Genomic DNA, 17,558 nt, shown 5'->3' with positions numbered 1-17,558 from the left:
GATGCAGCAGTGGAACAACTGAGTGGATTCCTTCCAGAAGAGCTTAAAAATTTCAAGGTGTTTTAGACTTGTTTTAAATATTACTAAAGAGTCAATAAAGTTTCTTTTTGTAAATTTATTGTTTAAATAATAATAATAGTTTTAAAAGATCTATACTTAAAATTTCAAAAAAAAATAGAGAAACCTGTGACTACACTACATGATATAGTTATATTCTGACTAAATAGAGCAAATGTTACCATCCTGTTGTATCTTTGCAAACCATAACATTGGGAAATGAAAGTGGTTCTTGGAATGCTTTCCTAGTTTAAAATCTTCCAAGTATGTGTCTGCTGTCTTCCAAAATATAACTGTTTTTATACAATTATTGTGGCTTGTCTTATTCTTAAATGCAGCCTGTATAATGTCCGAAAATCGTGGTCTTAAAAATCCTTTTAAATGGCTAACAGTAAATAGGACTGTGTTATTGACTTAAGTAAATAGAGCCAAGCAAAAGTGAGTGAGCTTATTAAAGAACCCAGCCTGCAGCTTCTAGTCCAGGAACTGATTCCTGATAGCTCTGGGAAAGCTGTCCAAATTCTGTGCCTACAATGAGAATTTTCTCGTCTGCAACAAGAACAATTTACATTTCCAAGAATTTTTTACAGAGAAAGCTGGGGCAGACGTCCAATTAATGTATCTATGTGATGTCTATGCATTGACAAATACGTGGAGGGTTGTTAATATTTACCTTATTTAGAGCCTTATTTTCAGGGAACTGGGAGTTTTAGCAATGTCATATGAACCTTGAGGTCTCTCTTTGATGTTACTAACTTGCCCAAAGACAACTTTTGTTGTTTTTGGCCGCAGATTCCTTGCAAGGTCAGCCCAGCTGTACCTCAGCTCTCTGGTTTGCTACCCTTGAGACCAGGGCGAGGGGTACTTTGTTAGTTGTTGATTTTACTATTCAGATTGTAAAATTAGTATTCTGAGTTTTATAGAGAGCAGTTTTACACTTTTTGAGTACGTTGGTGGGGAACTTAGGGATCATGACTAAGTTTTATGTAAGCCTAATTTTAAAATAATGCTCAAAGTCAAGACAACTCAGAAGAGACGGTGCAGCTTTTAAATTTATTTGGCAGATACCTTATTTTCATTATACAAATTACGGAGCGTGAAGCTGTCTAAAATCTGCAGTGTTAAGACAAATAAATGCAAAGGTTGTGATTTTCACCCATGTCACCTCAGGGTGGGGTATGTGTGTGAACAGGGTGGAGAAATGCACACTTCAAAGGTGAATGTGAGTTATGTGAGTTACAATGAAGTTAGAAAACGTCACTTGGGTTTATGAGCCCTTGGTACAAGACGTGTGCGTTTGGCTCCGTTCTGCGGGAGCGACGGAAGGCTGGAAAGGGGAACAGCAGGTTAACAGCCTGGGAAGGACCCCACCCAGGATGGGTCTGGGGAGCAGCAGCGATGGGGCCCAGCAGGCCGGGAGGTGGAAAGGGGTTGCGAGCCCCACGCGGGCCCCGAGTCAGCGCGCAGCGGTCGGTGGGGAGACCAGCCTGGGGGCGACCCTGGGCAGCGGCGGCCCTGGGCAGTCCTCTACCGTACAGGGTGTGCCAGGCGCCCGCCCGGAGGGAGCAGAAACCCCCGCGTGAAGAGGCGGGAGCCGCAGGAGAGCGGCCGCGGCTCCACCCCCCGCGCCTCCGCTATCTGGGTCAGGACGCTGCGGCCGCGTGCCGGACTTCGGAACCCGCGGGCTGTGGGGCTGCACTCCGCACGCTGCTGCCCTTCCGGCCCGGACCGGTAGCAGGCCCCCAGCCTCCCACTGCAGACAGGCCCGCGCGGTGAAGCAGGTGCGTGCGGAGGCGGGTGGGCAGCGCGGGAGGGAAAGGCCAGCCGGACGCGGCGGGTCGTGCAGCGGCGGGCGAGTACTTCCGGTGGCAGTCACTGCACTTCCGGGTCGCGCGCTCCCCTCTGCCACCGCCGCTGTGCCGTCGTCCCGCCGCGGCGCGGGCTACCGGGCTGCCCTGGCGCCCACCTCGCGGAGCCTACACCTCCGAAGCCCCAACCCGGTTGGTCGCGGGTATTTCCGCGCAGGCCTCCCGTTGTGGGGGCCGTGGGGAGCAGGTAGAGGGCTGCGACGGCCCGAGAGGTCCCTGCAAACCCCAAAGAGCTTCTGCCGGAAGCACCTGCCCGCTCCTCACTTTGATCCCAGCGTCTTAACTCGCCAACAAACGCTTTTGTTTTGCTCTTAATCATATTTCCTAACTTGTATACAAAAAGACCTGGTTTTTAATGCGACAGATATCTGCAAATAAGCCAAACATTTAAGATAAATTATAAAATAGGAAAAATAATGGAAACCTGATGAAATATGAGTATTAGCATTTACCTGGAAACTATCACTTTATGCAGGTCTTTGTGTGCAATCCGATCAGATCACTAACTCGAGGCCTCAGGATAATTCTCCTGGGAAATGTAAACCTCAGACTTGGCTATAACCCATAATGTTCTGGCCCCCTTATTGCAAAAAAATTTTTTTACATTGCTTGAGTTTACATTTTTCCCTAAAAATCGCTGGTGCTAATATATGCTAGGTATATGCTGACAAAGGTTACAGTTAATTTGGTAAAGCATAATGTTTATAAAACAAAACTTAAATATTAACTTTTGGGAAGTTAATTATTCATGACAGTTTCTACAAAAGAATCATGTAAAATTAAAACCCAACATTTTGATGATTTATTATTTCAGTAGAATTCTTGGTTCTCTGGCAATAACCTTAATGATTTACATTAATTTTAGATGCCAATAGTTTATATTGAAGTGTCTCATCTTCCATTGTTACTATGAATGCCTTACAAATGTAAACTTTTAATTAAAATAATACTTAGAATCTGATTACCTTATCCTTAGATTTTTTTGGTCACTGTTTTTAATACTAAGTTATAGCTTATATTTTAATTTGGTAGTTTATATAAGTTACATAAATAATACAACCTTTGACATTATACTGCAGGTAAGCAAATGTTCTAATTTATTACTTTCCTACACTACTGTTTCTCACAAGTGAGAGATTTTAAATTAATGGTCTAGAAGCACATTCATTTTATACGGACAGAAAACTCAAACACAGCTTGAGTTTGAGTTACTCTTTAATTGCAGATATGTAAAATAAATATCTGCTGCATTGATTCCAGTTTTTTTCCCAGTTGATTTTCATAGTTCTGAAGTCATCCTTCAGTTCTGATATCTCTGTGTAGTCAGCAATCTCCTCTGTCTAAATCCTGCATCGGGAGTCCGATGACCCTGAGTAGCTGTCTTGACAGCTGTGTGCCTGGGTTAGTTTATCTGCAAAATAGAGATAATATGCCGCAAAGGTCATTTGGAATTGGAATAATTCCAAAGGTCAAACTAAATTTGATACTCTTTTCCCTCCCTGTTTAAACCTGGTGCTGTCTCAGGGATACGAGTACCTTCCTAAGTAGATTTTTTTTTTATTTCCAATTATTTACTAAATAGGAAAAAAAAAAACTAGACTGCATTTTTTTGTTTTTTGTTTGTTTGTTTGTTTGAATGTGAAGTTCAAGGAAGGCCTAGCAGGAATAACCAAGAAAGCAATTAGAATAGGAATATTCCTCTTACTACATCCCCAAATTAGCATATGAGTATCCTTCATTAAGGATTCAGCATATTAATATCTTTTTGAAGGAAAAAACCCAAGATAATCTTTTCTTTTTAAGATTTATTTATTTACTTGTACATACAGAACTGGGGTACTGGCCAGAGGTGTGTGGGAGGTGAGAGGATTCACCAGAGGCAGTGGGGAGCAGAACAGGCAGATCAGCCAAGTACACTGCTGAGGGGAGCAGAGTGGGCCGGTCAGGAGAGGTCTGCCACATCATCCTGCCACATCATCAGTCATCTCCTTGCCTGGGGGTCAAACTTGTGCTCTAGTGGCTGAGATAGCTTCATGGTGCTGCACTTTAACCCTTTGTACCACCAGGGAGGGCCCAATCAATCTTGATGCATGATTTTTTTTTTAAGATTTATTTATTTATGCTTACAGAACTGGGGTACAGGCCAGAGATGTGATGGATGAGAGGATTCACCAGAGACAGAGTAGGAGCAGAACAGGCAGATTGACAAAGTGCACTGCTGAGGGGAGCAGCGGGTAGGTCAAAAGAGATTCTGCCATACCATGTGAGTCAGCTTCCTGGTTGGGGATTTAATTCATGCTGCAGTGGATTCCTGGGACTTCATAATGTGGTGCTTTAATCTGTTGCACCACCAGGGACAGCTGATGCATGATTATTAAATGTGATCCCAGTGTAAATTATGGGCATGCAGTGATTTTTCTTATATCTATGTCTTTTTGTTATAATCTATCAAAATGATTTAGTGTACTAGAAGTTTTTTGTGGAAATAAAATCGAGCGACTAGTAATAATTGCCTACAACTTAAACCTGAAATACAGATTGATCCAAATGTACTGCTTGATGTATCTCCTGGATAGGATGGGAGTAGACTAATGGTTAGACTTAACAGTTCATAGTTTCACCAGTTAGGTCAAACTGATTTTGGCTTAAAAAACATTGACACCAGGTAAACTACCCTGAAGTTAAACAAATCAGATTAAGTAAATAGGCTTTTACTGGAGCCTGAATTAAGAGAAGTCTTAGTTCTCTTAGATATAATATTCACCAATACCTGAGATAATTTCTCAGGAATTATTATTTTAAAGTCACTAGTCTTTGCTTACATTTCATGAATATCAAATAGAATATTCCCTGTGTTCATTGTAGTCTGTTGCTCAGGAAACTAAAGAGAAATCCTTTAGACAAACTTCTGGAAATTAAATTCTCATTTCTTACATACACTTCCATGTGAAACCTCACATTCATTTGTCCGTGAAGAATGTAAGAAACAATTATGTTTTGTTTATTTGGAGTCATAGAATGGAAGCCATCAGAAGCCACATTTCAGGTATACAACTAAAGTCAGAATTTGTATCTTTCCAAAATAAACACTCATTCTTCTGATTTCATTTAAAACAATGACCCCATCAAAGAGAACTTTCATAAGCTCCTTATCTCCCCACCTTTCTGAATCTGTTTATGTAATCTGCCCTTTTCTTCATGACTTGAATGAATGGTTGCAAGCAAAGGCCAGCCCCGTACATGTGTACTGGAGACCACCTGTTGCCCTTGCTTTCTCACTTTTATGACTGGTGGAAATTCTCAAACCTTCCTTTACTTCAACAGTTTACTTATTGTTTCACCAGTTTACTAACAATGTACTTATTGCTTGCTTATTACTTGTATTATTACTTGCCTTTAACTTATATTATTACAACACTATAGTGCACTTATTTAAGACCCTTATGACAGTATATTCTTTGTCTCTTGTCATTCTTTGAGCTGTTGTCCTTTTTTAAGCATCTATATATGTTATAGACTCTATGATATGTCATCATTGTTTGTTTTAATAAGGAAATATTCTGTGAAGAAGTCTTAAATAAGAAAAGTGATCTCTGTATTTGCCACTATTGGTGGTCTTCATTCTTTGTGCAGACCCAGGTTGCAATCTGTTACTATTTCACCTAAACACTATTAACATTTCTTATAGTGCCTATTGACTAGTAATGAATTCGCTCAGGCTGTGTCTGAGGAAGTCTATAGTTTTACCTTCAATTTTGAAAATACCCCATTAGAAATGTAAGCTGAGTGTTTCTTTCAGCACATTAAAGATGTCACTCCCTTGTTTTCTTGCTTGAGTAGATATTGAAATAACTTGTCTGAATCTCTAACTGCTCCCACTCTTCATTTTTATCTTTGTACACAATGCCTTTATCCCCCACTAGCTGCTGTACAATTTCTCATTATCACTGACTTTCAGCAGCTTCATAATGTGATTAGATTATGTTGACCTTGTATCTGTGATTTTGCCCAGATTAGAAAATTTGGGACCATTTTTCCTTCAAATATGTTGTACACCCCCTTTATCCTGTAAATCTGAGCTTTTAGATTTGCTGATATTGTCCAATAGGTTTTGTTTGACTATTTTGTTCTGGTAGCCTTATTTTTTTAATTCCATATTCTTCATATTGGATGTTACCTTAACTCATTTGACATGCTATAACAAAGTGGTATAGGCTAGGTGGCATATAAATAACAGAAATGTTTTCCTTAGAATTCTGAAGGCTACGAAATCCGAAGTTAAGGTCACAGCTTACTCAGTGTCTTCTGAGGCCCACCTCTTAATTTATATATGGCACCTTCTCACTGTAACCTTATTTGATGAAAGAGATTTCTCTAAGGTTTCTTTTGTAAGGGCTCTAATCACCTTCTTAAGTCACCTTTGTTACTATAACCTTGGACTTGAGGATTTCAATATGTGAATTGGGTAGAGACATAAACATTTACCCTGCAACAAATTGTTTTTATTACAGTGTATTCAGGTTTGATGACTTTTTCCCCAGAGTTTCTTTTGCTCTTAATCCCACTCAGTAAACTTTTTATCAGATGTCTTCTTTTTCAACTGTAGAAGTTCTACTTGATTCTGTATAATACCTTTTATTTCTCTCTTCATGTTTATGTTGTCCTTTAATTGTGATATTATGTTAGTAAACATATCTGTAATAATTATTTCAAGAGCTTTGTTAATTGTATCATGTCTGCCATTTTTCTGCTTTTTTACATGTTCAGTAATTTTTGATTGGATGATCAACATAGTGACTTAAGTTTTGAGTTCAAGCTTTTGTTCTGTTCCTTTAAAGAGGGACTTTCTTCTTAAAGGCAATTAAAATTAGTTTGATCTTTTGGAGCTCATTTTTAATATCTATCTAGGGTAAGTCTAAGTAGTCTTAGCTCTAGGGTTCATTTAACCCCATTACCAAGACATTACCTTTCTGAGGTCTCTAACTGAAAGTCTCATGTAAAATACATTGTAAAATACAAGCACTCTTTGTGACTGGTGGGAACTTGAATACTTCCTAGTTCTTTAGAATCTTTTTGAATAGTTGGATTATAGCTCGCTGGTAATTGTTCTTTCCCTGGAGATTGTTCTTTGTCTGCAGTTTAGGATTTCACTTTTTGTGTGTGTAGGCTGTTACTCAGCTAAGGATTCAAGGAGATCCCCATGCATATTTCTAGAGTTAATTCACCCTCATTTTCAGTACTATGCTGCACAAATTCTAGATGCTTTCGTTTCTCTGCTCTCTGATCTCTGAACTCTGATCCCTGAACTCTGATCCATCTACCTCAGCAAGATGACTATGCTCTGGTCAGTGCATCTCTTCCTGTGCCATTACTCCAGAAGTTGCCTCCAGTTAGAAATCCGACGATAACAGGATTTACCTCATGTGTTTCCTTTTCTCAGTGATCAGAGGTGACAGTGTTGTAATAATTAATTCCTTGTGAAAGTGTTAGGAAAAACAACCTCCTCCCCCTCCAAATCTTGCAAGTTTAATTTCTTATAATGGACAGTTTTCCATTATTTGTCACATTTCTCCCAAATCGTTGACATAATTTAACACAGCTGTTTACCTATTTACAAAATATGGGTAATGGGTGGGAAAATAATTCTGGAAACTTCAAAGTTTACCCAAAAAGTCTTATATTTTACTCTAATCACAAAAATTTGTCATAATACTAATGTTACCATTCTAAGATCTCATAAATGCTTTATATTGTTACTTTCCTTTAATTTTAAGAACAGAGATAGGTAATAAAAATAGCTAAAATGGAATATACTGAAGAAAGATTATGATGTTTATGGTTAAAGTAACTCAATTTATATGGAATTAGATGAGCTAAAACTTGGGCCTTGGATGTAAAAAGCTCAAAAGGAGAAAGGAGTCAAATAAGTGACTTTTGTTATTACTTAAAGAAAGTAAAAATTTTAAAGAAAATAAGAGTATTTTAAATTCAGAAATAGAAATGTGCAGAGCAGAGGAATTCTGGATCAGAGCAAAGGAGATGCGTTACCAACTAAAATATATCTTTAATATATATTTTATGTTCCAAATCCTTTGGCTTTAAAAAAAAATGTTTTCTGTCACTCTAGATTTAAGTACAAATGTAAATTAGATGCTAATAAACAAGAATTTCTTCATAGTCTTCTTTAAATATTAGGTAATATCCAGATATCAAAACACTGATTAATTTTATATAAATTAAGTGTTTGGACACAGTTCAGAATAATTTGAATTCTTAGTTTTTTAGAAATGTATAGTGATTTTTTCTCTGTCATATCTTTAATAAATATATAGCAAAGAGTACAATTGAGAACAGTCATACAGAATACAAATTCTAAATTCAGACATCAGTGATATTCTTAATGTATTTTTTTGAGTCACATACACTATGTTCAAAATATATATTCATATATATATACACACACTATATATAACACTCAAAAATATGTAAGTTTATGACTTAATATTTATGAAGTTTTCTTTTTTGATCATGTAGACTTGGCTTTTGTTGATGAACAAAGTTCTAATTTTGTCTTAGGAAAAACCAGAAACAATGTTCATTTACCTTTATGCTTTTCATTTCGAAACAGAAAGCAAGCAATGCCTCATTCCACAAACAAGGAACTGATACTCGGCATCATGGTGGGAACCACTGGAATCAGCTTGCTGCTTTTGTGGTATCACAAGGTTCGTAAACCAAGGACAGCAATGAACATACCTACCTTTCTTTCTCTGGACAACACACTGGATTCAGTCGCTTTTCAAGATAAAATGCATAGTGGTCAAGGAACAGCAGTGATCTTTCAAAGAAAACAACTTCAAATATTAGAAAAGCTAAATGAAGTCCTGACGAATATGGAAGAACTCAAGGAGGAAATCAGAGTTCTTAAAGAAACCATTCCAAAGCTGGAGGAATATATACAAGGTGAACTTGGAGGGAAGATAACAGCTCACAAGATAAGCCCTCAGCACAGAGCTAGAAAAAGGAGGATTGCCACAGTTCAAAGTTCAGCAACAAGTAATAGTTCAGAAGATGCAGAAAGTGAAGGCGGGTAAGTTTCTCTAAGATGCTTCCCATGTTAACTATCCATTGCCTAATTGCTAATATTTAGGTACTTCTTTATGCTTTTCTGTTCATATGTTCTACTATTAACAAGATATAAAAATAAGTCATTATTTTCATTTACATTATAATTAAAACCATATTCAGTAGTGGTCAATACCTCAGGTAATTTATACTGCATCAACAAAAGGAATGTAAATAACAGGATTAGTGGCAACATAGACGTTTTGAAGAAAACAGTAATTATTTGCCAAAGTGAATAGCCTGTTTTTATTCGTGTGATGTCCAGTAGAAATTCCAGGATGACAGAAAATGTTGCCCTGTATGGTAGCCACTTGCCATATATGACTGTGAAGCTCTTAAAATGTGATTGGTGGACAGGAAGGTATTAAAAGTTTGTGTTCGTAAACAAAAGAAAGTTGTAGATTGGATTCAAAATTGGGTTCAGTGGCATAATTGAAATGAATCTAAAATTGTTCTCAATCAGAACTGGAACTTGAAAAAATAAGTGAACTACTAAGAGTATGGAAAACAACAGTAAGACAAAAATCCCAACATAGCATTGAGAGTGATGAGGATGAGCCTCTGCTTAGGTTATCTTTCTGTAAATCTGAGGTGTTACTTCCTCAGGAGTCCTTTGTGCAATTTTATATCCTTAGAAAGGACATAGTAAAACTAATGACTAATCAGGGGAGGCCCGTGGACTAACGGGGAGGGCCGCCCTCTGCAGTGTAGACCAATATAGGCCGAAGAGATGAACGGCCTCTAGTCAAGAAGGCCCTGTTTAAGTTGAGCACAGGCTTGATTAAAAATTTATTTTTAATTTCAGAGAAGGGGCCTATGATAAGTTTAGAACAAATAAGAAAAGTTAATTATGGAACTTAATTACCTTTAAGTAATGGTATAAACAAATGGTTTGTGCGGGCTCAAGAAGGATTTGTAAGATTTATAAGTAACAGCTGGTAAGGTTACTAAGAAAAACTAAACATATTGAAACTTTAACATTGATGGCAACATGGTGGTACTAGAGGAGGTTCTTCGCTTTGTTCTCAAGAGGAATATTTAACAATTAGCAAGAAGGAGATGTCACTCTGAGAATCCCATAGCACAGAGTGAGGAAAAACCAACCCCACCTCAGAGACGACCTCACACTACAGTAGAGGGCCAGGGCGGCAGGGAGATCCAAGCACTGGTGTGATGGAAGACGGGTGGGAATGCATAGTTGGCAGTTCAGGGCAGGAGACACAGAGGGCAGGGTACCACCCACCCAGGGCTCTTGGGAGGAAAAGTAGACACTATGGAACTGCATGCCCTTTGCACAGGCCAAGCCCATCAGAACAAAGCATGTTCTGCACAGGACTCCCAGCAAGGAGAGGAGCAGAGAAAGCACTCTAGGATACAGTCCCCACTGCAGCTCTCAGCACCCATACTGACATGGCGAGGTGCACTCACAGCAGAGCACTTAGTCTTGGATCTGGCACTGTCGAAGAAAAGGTCATCAGCAGTTTCATAAACGTGATCCTGATCCCCTATCCAGGCTGTTTGCAACAGTGGCTTTTCCTCTTCATGCGCTTCCCCCACCTCACTGACAACTTGTGACTCTGGTCTACAGACATTTGCTGGAATCAGTGATAATCAGAGCAGTAACGACAAGGGTAACATAAAGTAAAGCCAGACCACCTACTGCTAAATAGGAATTCAACTCCAACAGCAAAGGAAACAAATAGAAATAAGTGGCATCACTAAAGAGTTTTCTACAGTGAAATCTGCAACAAATCTGCATCAAAACAAAGATAACCTATAAAATGGGAGAAGATATTTGCTTATCATGTCTGAAAACCGGCTAATATCCACAATATATAAACAACAACAAAATAAAACCAGACAGCACAATTAAACGAGCAGAGATATGAATAGACACTTTTCCAAAGAAGATATATAGACAGCAGATAGGCACCTGCCATGTGCTCATCATCTCATTATTATGAACCACAGACAATGATCTCACGAGAAAGGGGGAACGAAGGATAGGTTAGCTTCTCCTGCACATCTTGTTCTGTGTGCCAAGAATGTAAGTTCCTAACCATACTTTACTTCCTTGATATTTAAACGTTAATACTTTATCTAGAACAGTTTTAGTTTCACAGCAAAATTGAGGGGAAGCTCTAGAGATTGCTCAGAGGCCCTATCCCGCACTTGCCTACACAGCCCCCTCCCCCCGTACCAAAGCAGCATATTTATTGGAATGATGCACCTGCGATGTGACACATCAGTCACCAAGTTTACATTCTGTCCACTTTGGTGTGCACTGAATGGGTTTCAGTAAATGTATGATCATATGTGTTTATCACTGTGGTATCTACAGAATATTCTCATTGCCCTGTGCTCTGCTCTCATCCCTCCTACTGACAGCCTTCCACCTCCATCCCCGGCAACCACCAACCTTTTTACGGCTTCCGTAGTTTTGCTTTTTTATAGAATGCCATATCCTTGGAATCATAAAGTAAATAATGTGGCCTTTTCAGAGGCCTTGACTTAGCAATGTGCCTTTAAGTTTCCTCCATGTTTTTTCATGCTTTGATAGCTCCAACATCTGGATACAGCACAGTTTATTTATCCATGTATGTATTGAAAGTCATCTTCATCTTGGCATCTTGAGTGCCTGCAAGTTTTGGCAATTATTAAGACAACTCTATAAACATTTGTGTAAATATTTTCGAGTGGACATAAGTTTTCATCTCATTTGGGTAAACCCAGGAGGGTGATTGCTGGGTCCTATGGTAAGCGTATGTTTAGTTTTGTAAGAAAATGCCAAATGTGGCTCTGATATTGTGCATTCTCACCAGCAATGAGGGGAAGTTCCTAATGTATCCACACCAGCATTTGGTGTTGTCAGCATTCTGGATTTTAGCTCTTCTAAATTGTGTATACTAGTTACCACTTTGCAGTTTTAATTTGCATCTCCCTGATGACATATGATGTGGAACACCTCTTTTATTGTTTATTTGGCATCTGAGTTAACATCTTTGGTTAACTCAGAGGTATCTGTCAAGGTCCTTCATCACTCTTAAACCAGGTTGGTGGTTTTCTTATTGTTGAGTTACATGAATTCTTTGTACATTTTAGATAATAATCCTTTATCACATGTATCTTTTGCAAACATTTTCTCTTAGCCTTTGGCTTCTCAGTCTCTTGCCATTGTTTTTTATAGAAAGCAATTATTTCTTTTCATGGTTTGTGCCCTTTAGTGTATATCGCTAAAAAGTCACTGCCATACCCAGGTTTATCTGGGTTTACATCTACGTATTTTTAGTAGTTTTATAATTTTACATTTAAGTCTGAGATCTACTTAGTGCTATTTTTGTGAAGGTTGTAAAGGTCTGTGTGAGCCCGTTTTAGCCAGGTCATTTCTCAGGGTTGTGGTAAGAAACGCTGAGGAATAAGGTAATGTTTTCTCACATAGCCAAGAGTAGGCTTAGCATGTTTTACAGCATGCTTGCTGTAAAAGTAGCAGATTCCCTAAGCTCAGTGTCCTTTTTTTTGTGACACTGCTAATTATGAATGCAAAACTCCTTGTGCCCTCTGCATGGACCTTGTGGAACCGGAAGCCAAAGAGGCCCAATGTGATATTCTGAGGATCACACTGCTTGATGTGCTTGTGAGTAATAAAGTCCTCTGTCTTTTACTTAATAATTGTGTATCTTCTGTACCCATAGAATAGTAACAGATTGATTCATTAGTTTGTATGTAGTATAAAATCAAATTACAAACTAACAGTTGTATGGTGGGAATTAGAGAGCTTTAGGCCTCTGAAAAGGAATTTAAGTTTCCCAAAGGATACCCCCAAAGTAGGATATTGAGAACTCAGGCTTGTATTTGAGGGTGCATTTTATGTCTGTGTGCCTGTGCACACCTGTTGTATGGGCAGTGCTCCAAGTTGTTTTGGAAAAAGAGACAGCAGTATTTCTTTTGTAATAATTCTGTTAAGCTTGCCTGTAAATGGGTTTAAGTTGTTTCGAGTTGCAGAGCAAATATCCATATTCTGTGCTTCTGGTTCATGCAGGCCAGCGATACACTTTACTGCCAACGTAGGTGCAACGTGCTTCATTTAAGCAGTGGCATTTGCTATCTGTGCCATTTCCCCCTTTCCCTTCCAGTATATCTTTGGACCAAAGTCTGCACAGTCACTTTTCCATATTACTGGCAGTGTGGAAACCTGAAGTAGAGAGTGTTCAGGTGACACTAGACCAGCGGTGTGGAGAGCAACATGAGAGAGAATCCCAAGATAAGGCTTCTGCAGAGACCATGGATGTCACTGCCTTCATCCTGCCGTTTTTGCACCCTCTGCTCTGTTGGCTGACTCTGGACATGCTGAACCTGTAATATATATCCCACAGTCATGTGCTTTGCAACTTTACAGAAAGGTGAGCACCTGAAGACTTTTATTCTAAGCTGATGTCATTAGATTCTAGAGTCTGCTCTCATCACATTCTGTGCTATTACCATGCTAATAATTCCACATCCAATTTAAGCATTCACTTTCTGACCCATTCCACCTACACAGGGCATTTTTATGACTTAAGGATGACGGCTTAGTGAAGAAGGGACAGATGTATTTTTACTAAATTCAGTATGGGAAAATGCTTCAGGTAAGCCTTTAAGGAGAAAAACCCCTTCTTTTATGTTTCACGTGCTAATGAATGTTGAAATATTCATAAACCAAGCTTTAATGCTTCCTTTAGTTTCCCACAATAACTGAACACCCAAATAATTCAAATAATCAGCTGAAATAGTCTTTCCAGAGAGGTTCTGCTTCATCCATGGTTACTATTTTAAAATGCATTAGTCAACAAAATACTCGTTTATTCTGTTTAACTCCTCCCATGTAGGGGTTTAATAGTCTGGAACTGATAGAATTACCATTTTTAAAGCAGGAAGTTCTTTTCTTTCTTTTGGGGAACATTTAGTTCTGGAGCCTCGTGTTGTTTTTCCTACTTTTTCTTTCAGCCTTTTTCTGTGAGTCTTTCAACTTACCTTCCCCAGGTTTATCAGACTGAGTAGGTATTGTATAGAGAGGTACTGTGTAGGTGTTTTTGTTTTTGTTTTTGTTTTTTTACTCAGACATTCTTTTGGGGTCCTTCTGTGTGACTATCAACCCCACCTGCCAGCATTTTCTTTTTCTCAGTTGTTTCCATAGCGATCAGGTAGATATTACTCTCCAGGAGATTTGGCAAGTTTCTACCTCACTCCCTATCTTTTTTCCTCATTTGACGCTTCTCTCACTCTAGCTGCTGCAAAGAGGATTGGCGCTTCCCACGAAAGCATCAAAAGCATGGTGCAGACCAAGTCACTTCAGGCCCACAGCCCAGAGCCCCTTCTAAAACTGGGTCAACTATACCTTCTCATCTTAAAAAAAGTCGTCGATCTTCTTCAAGGCAGACAGACAATTCAGCTAAAGGAAATGAAGTTTTATCTCCTTCAAATGTACCTAAGAGTTCATCTTTCTCTAAAAGAAGACGTTCTTTATCTCTTAAATTTCAGAAAAGCAACACTTACCTTTATCATCAGCAAAGTAGAGCTAACTTTGATTTTCAAGAAAAAACAAGCTTTGGTGATTTAAAACCCTCACGCTACTTTAGTTTCAAATCCCTAAGACTATACTCTAGCCCTAGACTAAGTATGATTAGTTGTTATGATGATAGTAATAATTTTGATCTTCAGTCACATAGTCAGAGTACATTTATTGAAATCATTTCTAGAAACTCAAGAATTACTGATATGCGAAGATACACGAGTACTTTTCTTCCTGAATATAGTTCTGTGCACTTAATGATTGAAACAAGAGTTAATTACCCATTCCAACGGAATTCTATAGAGAGAAGCTCCTATCAACAAAACACAGCAGCCTTTGATTCTCTTCCGACCATTACTAGCTTTTCTGATGACCAAAGTGGAATTCTCTCTGATACTGAAGAAAGAGACCAGTTAAGAAAATTTCCCTTCGTTTTAATTCTTAAAGGCATGGTACAAACTATTCTACAGCTGTAATTCAGTAGCTAGCAATCTTCTCAAAGTGTAACTTTCCTTCTTCTTAATGTTGAATTTTCTACCTGTTATAAAAATAAAAATGGTAGCTGTTTTACCCAATCTCAAAATAACATTACCTCAGTTCCCTCTGATGTTGAAAAATTAAGACCTCATCTCAAGATGAAGGAAAATCTTCACCTATTGAAATTCATAAATAAGGTCACCTCAGACGTTATACCCTCTGAGAAGGCAGCTCAAATCAGAAATTTTCTCACCAGGCAGAGAAACTATAGTCTAGAAATCATTGCTTGCTCTTATAGCAATCTCCTCACCAAGCTTCACTGCATTTCCTCAAAAAGACATCTATATTGCAGCCTAAATTTAACTACAATTGTTATATTTTTGAATGATTTATTTACTATACATTGGACATCCTGATTTTTAAGAAAAACACTTCTAATGTTTCCTCATTTTTGAGTACTATAATTTGGGATATACAGCTTCTTTTATCAGGTTCAGAAATCCCCTTCTATTTCTTGTGTATGGATTTGCTATTTCTGTTGTCCTGAAATGGTATTGAATATTATTGTAAAGAATATTTGGCATCCACTGAAATGATCATATAGTTTTTCTCACTTCAGTCTGTTGAACTACAGAAAGTGTCTTATATTAAACTATACTGTAATCCTGGGATAAAGGCAATTTGGCTATGATACATTCTTCCTTGTTTGTTTCAATCTGGGGGGTTATTTTATTGAGGAGTTTTGCACTTGTGCTTATATGTGGAATTGGTCTGTATTTTTATTTCTTATGCTAATCTTGTTTGGTTTCATGTCAGCTTTACTAGCTTCATAATGAACTAAGGTGGTTCCCTCTTTTTGAATTACTAAAAGAATTTGAGTAAGTCTGAGCCTTGGATATTTCATAGGTTTCACTATAAAGCTATCTGTGCGCTCTCTCTGTTGTCATGCATAAGTGGGTGTGAGTGTGGGTCATCTCTGTGTGAATAGCTATAACTTCTGATTTGATTTATTTAATGGTTATGGAGTATTTAGGTTTTTATTATTTGTTCTCATAAAATATAACATCTTTGTTGAGCTAATATTCATGCACTGTAAATTAACCCTTTTAATGTATACAGAATAGAAGATTTATTCACAGAATAGTGTAGCTATCACCACTGTCTAATTTCCAAACCCTTTCATCACCCTATAGTGAAACCTTGTACCTACTCCCTACCTTCTTTCATCTCTAGGCCCAGCCAACCATTAAAACCTACTTTCTATTTCCATGGCTTGTTTATCTTGTCCATGTCATAAGATAAAGCAATGCAATATATGACCTTTCCCTTCGTATAATATTTTCAAGTTTCATTCATGTTATATCATGCATACGTCATTCCTCTTCTTTTTTGACTGAATCATATTTCATTGTTCCATCATATTCTTTCCCCATTTTTTTTTTCACTTTTGACTATTATGTATGCTCCTGTGAATATTCCTGAATAGTGTTTTAGGCAAACATGTGTTTTCATTTGTCTTAAATAACTACTTAGAAGTATAATTGCTGAATCATGATAGTTCTGTAATCAACATTTTGAGAAATTATCAAATTGTTTTTCAAACTTGATACCCCATTTTATAATTCTATCAGCAATGTAAGAAGGGTGCAGTTTTTCCGTATCCTTATCAATACCTATTATTATGTTTAAATGGTATCAAATGATTTCTTTGTTGTACAGTTTTTATTTCTATTTCCTTAATGATTTATTATAGTGATTATCTTTTCATGTACCCATATTTCCTTTTTGTCACCTTTTAGAGAAATATCTGTTCAAATCCTTTCTCATTTTTAAGTTATTTGTCTTTATTATTTACTTATAAGAGTTCTTTAGATGTACTCATTCTTACTAGATTTATGATTTCTAAGTATTGCCTTCTTTCCTTGTGTTGTCATACCTATGAAACCATTGCTTAATGTGTGGTCACAAATATTTATTCCTGTGTTTTCTTCTGAGAGTTTTTAAGTTTTAACTTTTATATTTGAGTTTTTGATCCATTTGGAGTTGAGAAGTGTGTGTATGTGTATAATATATATATTATATATATATACACACATATATAATATACACACACACAATATATGCCACATGGTATAGTGTGTGTGTGTGTGTGTGTGTGTGTGTGTGTGTGTGTGTGTGTGTGTGAGAGAGAGAGAGAGAGAGAGAGGAAGAGAGGGGATTAGGTTTCAACTTCATTCACATATGTGGATGTCCCAGTACCATTTGTTGAAAATAATATTGTTTCCTCCATTGAATTGTATTGTTATTATTTTCAGAATAGGCTCACCATAAACTTAAGGGCTTAATTCTGGAGTCTTAAATTTTAATAGACCTTTAACTTGTATTCCATATGCTTATCCTTATGGACTATACTGTCAGATATATACAATCAAAACATCATCCTGAACTATAAATACATAAATGTTTTATATATAAAATTTTTT

General features: G+C 37.6%; 1 protein-coding gene across 2 annotated transcripts in view; it reads left to right on the top strand.

Moving 5' to 3' along the window:
• The first annotated feature begins 1,702 nt into the window (after window positions 1–1,702).
• The window catches only part of RMDN2 (regulator of microtubule dynamics 2), a 34,530-nt gene continuing 18,674 nt past the window's right edge, over window positions 1,703–17,558 (top strand). The window contains exons 1-2 of one of the 2 annotated variants that reach the window (XM_004686288.2): window positions 1,703–1,838; window positions 8,554–9,015. In XM_004686288.2, the coding sequence (XP_004686345.1) occupies window positions 8,564–9,015 (452 nt within the window). In that variant the 5' untranslated portion in view covers window positions 1,703–1,838; window positions 8,554–8,563. Of the gene's footprint in view, window positions 1,839–4,130; window positions 4,160–8,553; window positions 9,016–17,558 lie in introns of those variants that run through there. The other variant, XM_012727389.1, reaches the window with a different exon arrangement.

Source organism: Condylura cristata, unplaced genomic scaffold (assembly GCF_000260355.1).
Source record: "Condylura cristata isolate star-nosed mole 26May11 unplaced genomic scaffold, ConCri1.0 scaffold00020, whole genome shotgun sequence".
In the NCBI taxonomy this organism is placed as follows: Eukaryota; Metazoa; Chordata; class Mammalia; order Eulipotyphla; family Talpidae; genus Condylura; species Condylura cristata.
Note: the sequence above shows the minus strand (reverse complement) of the source record. Positions and strands in the feature narration are given on the sequence as shown.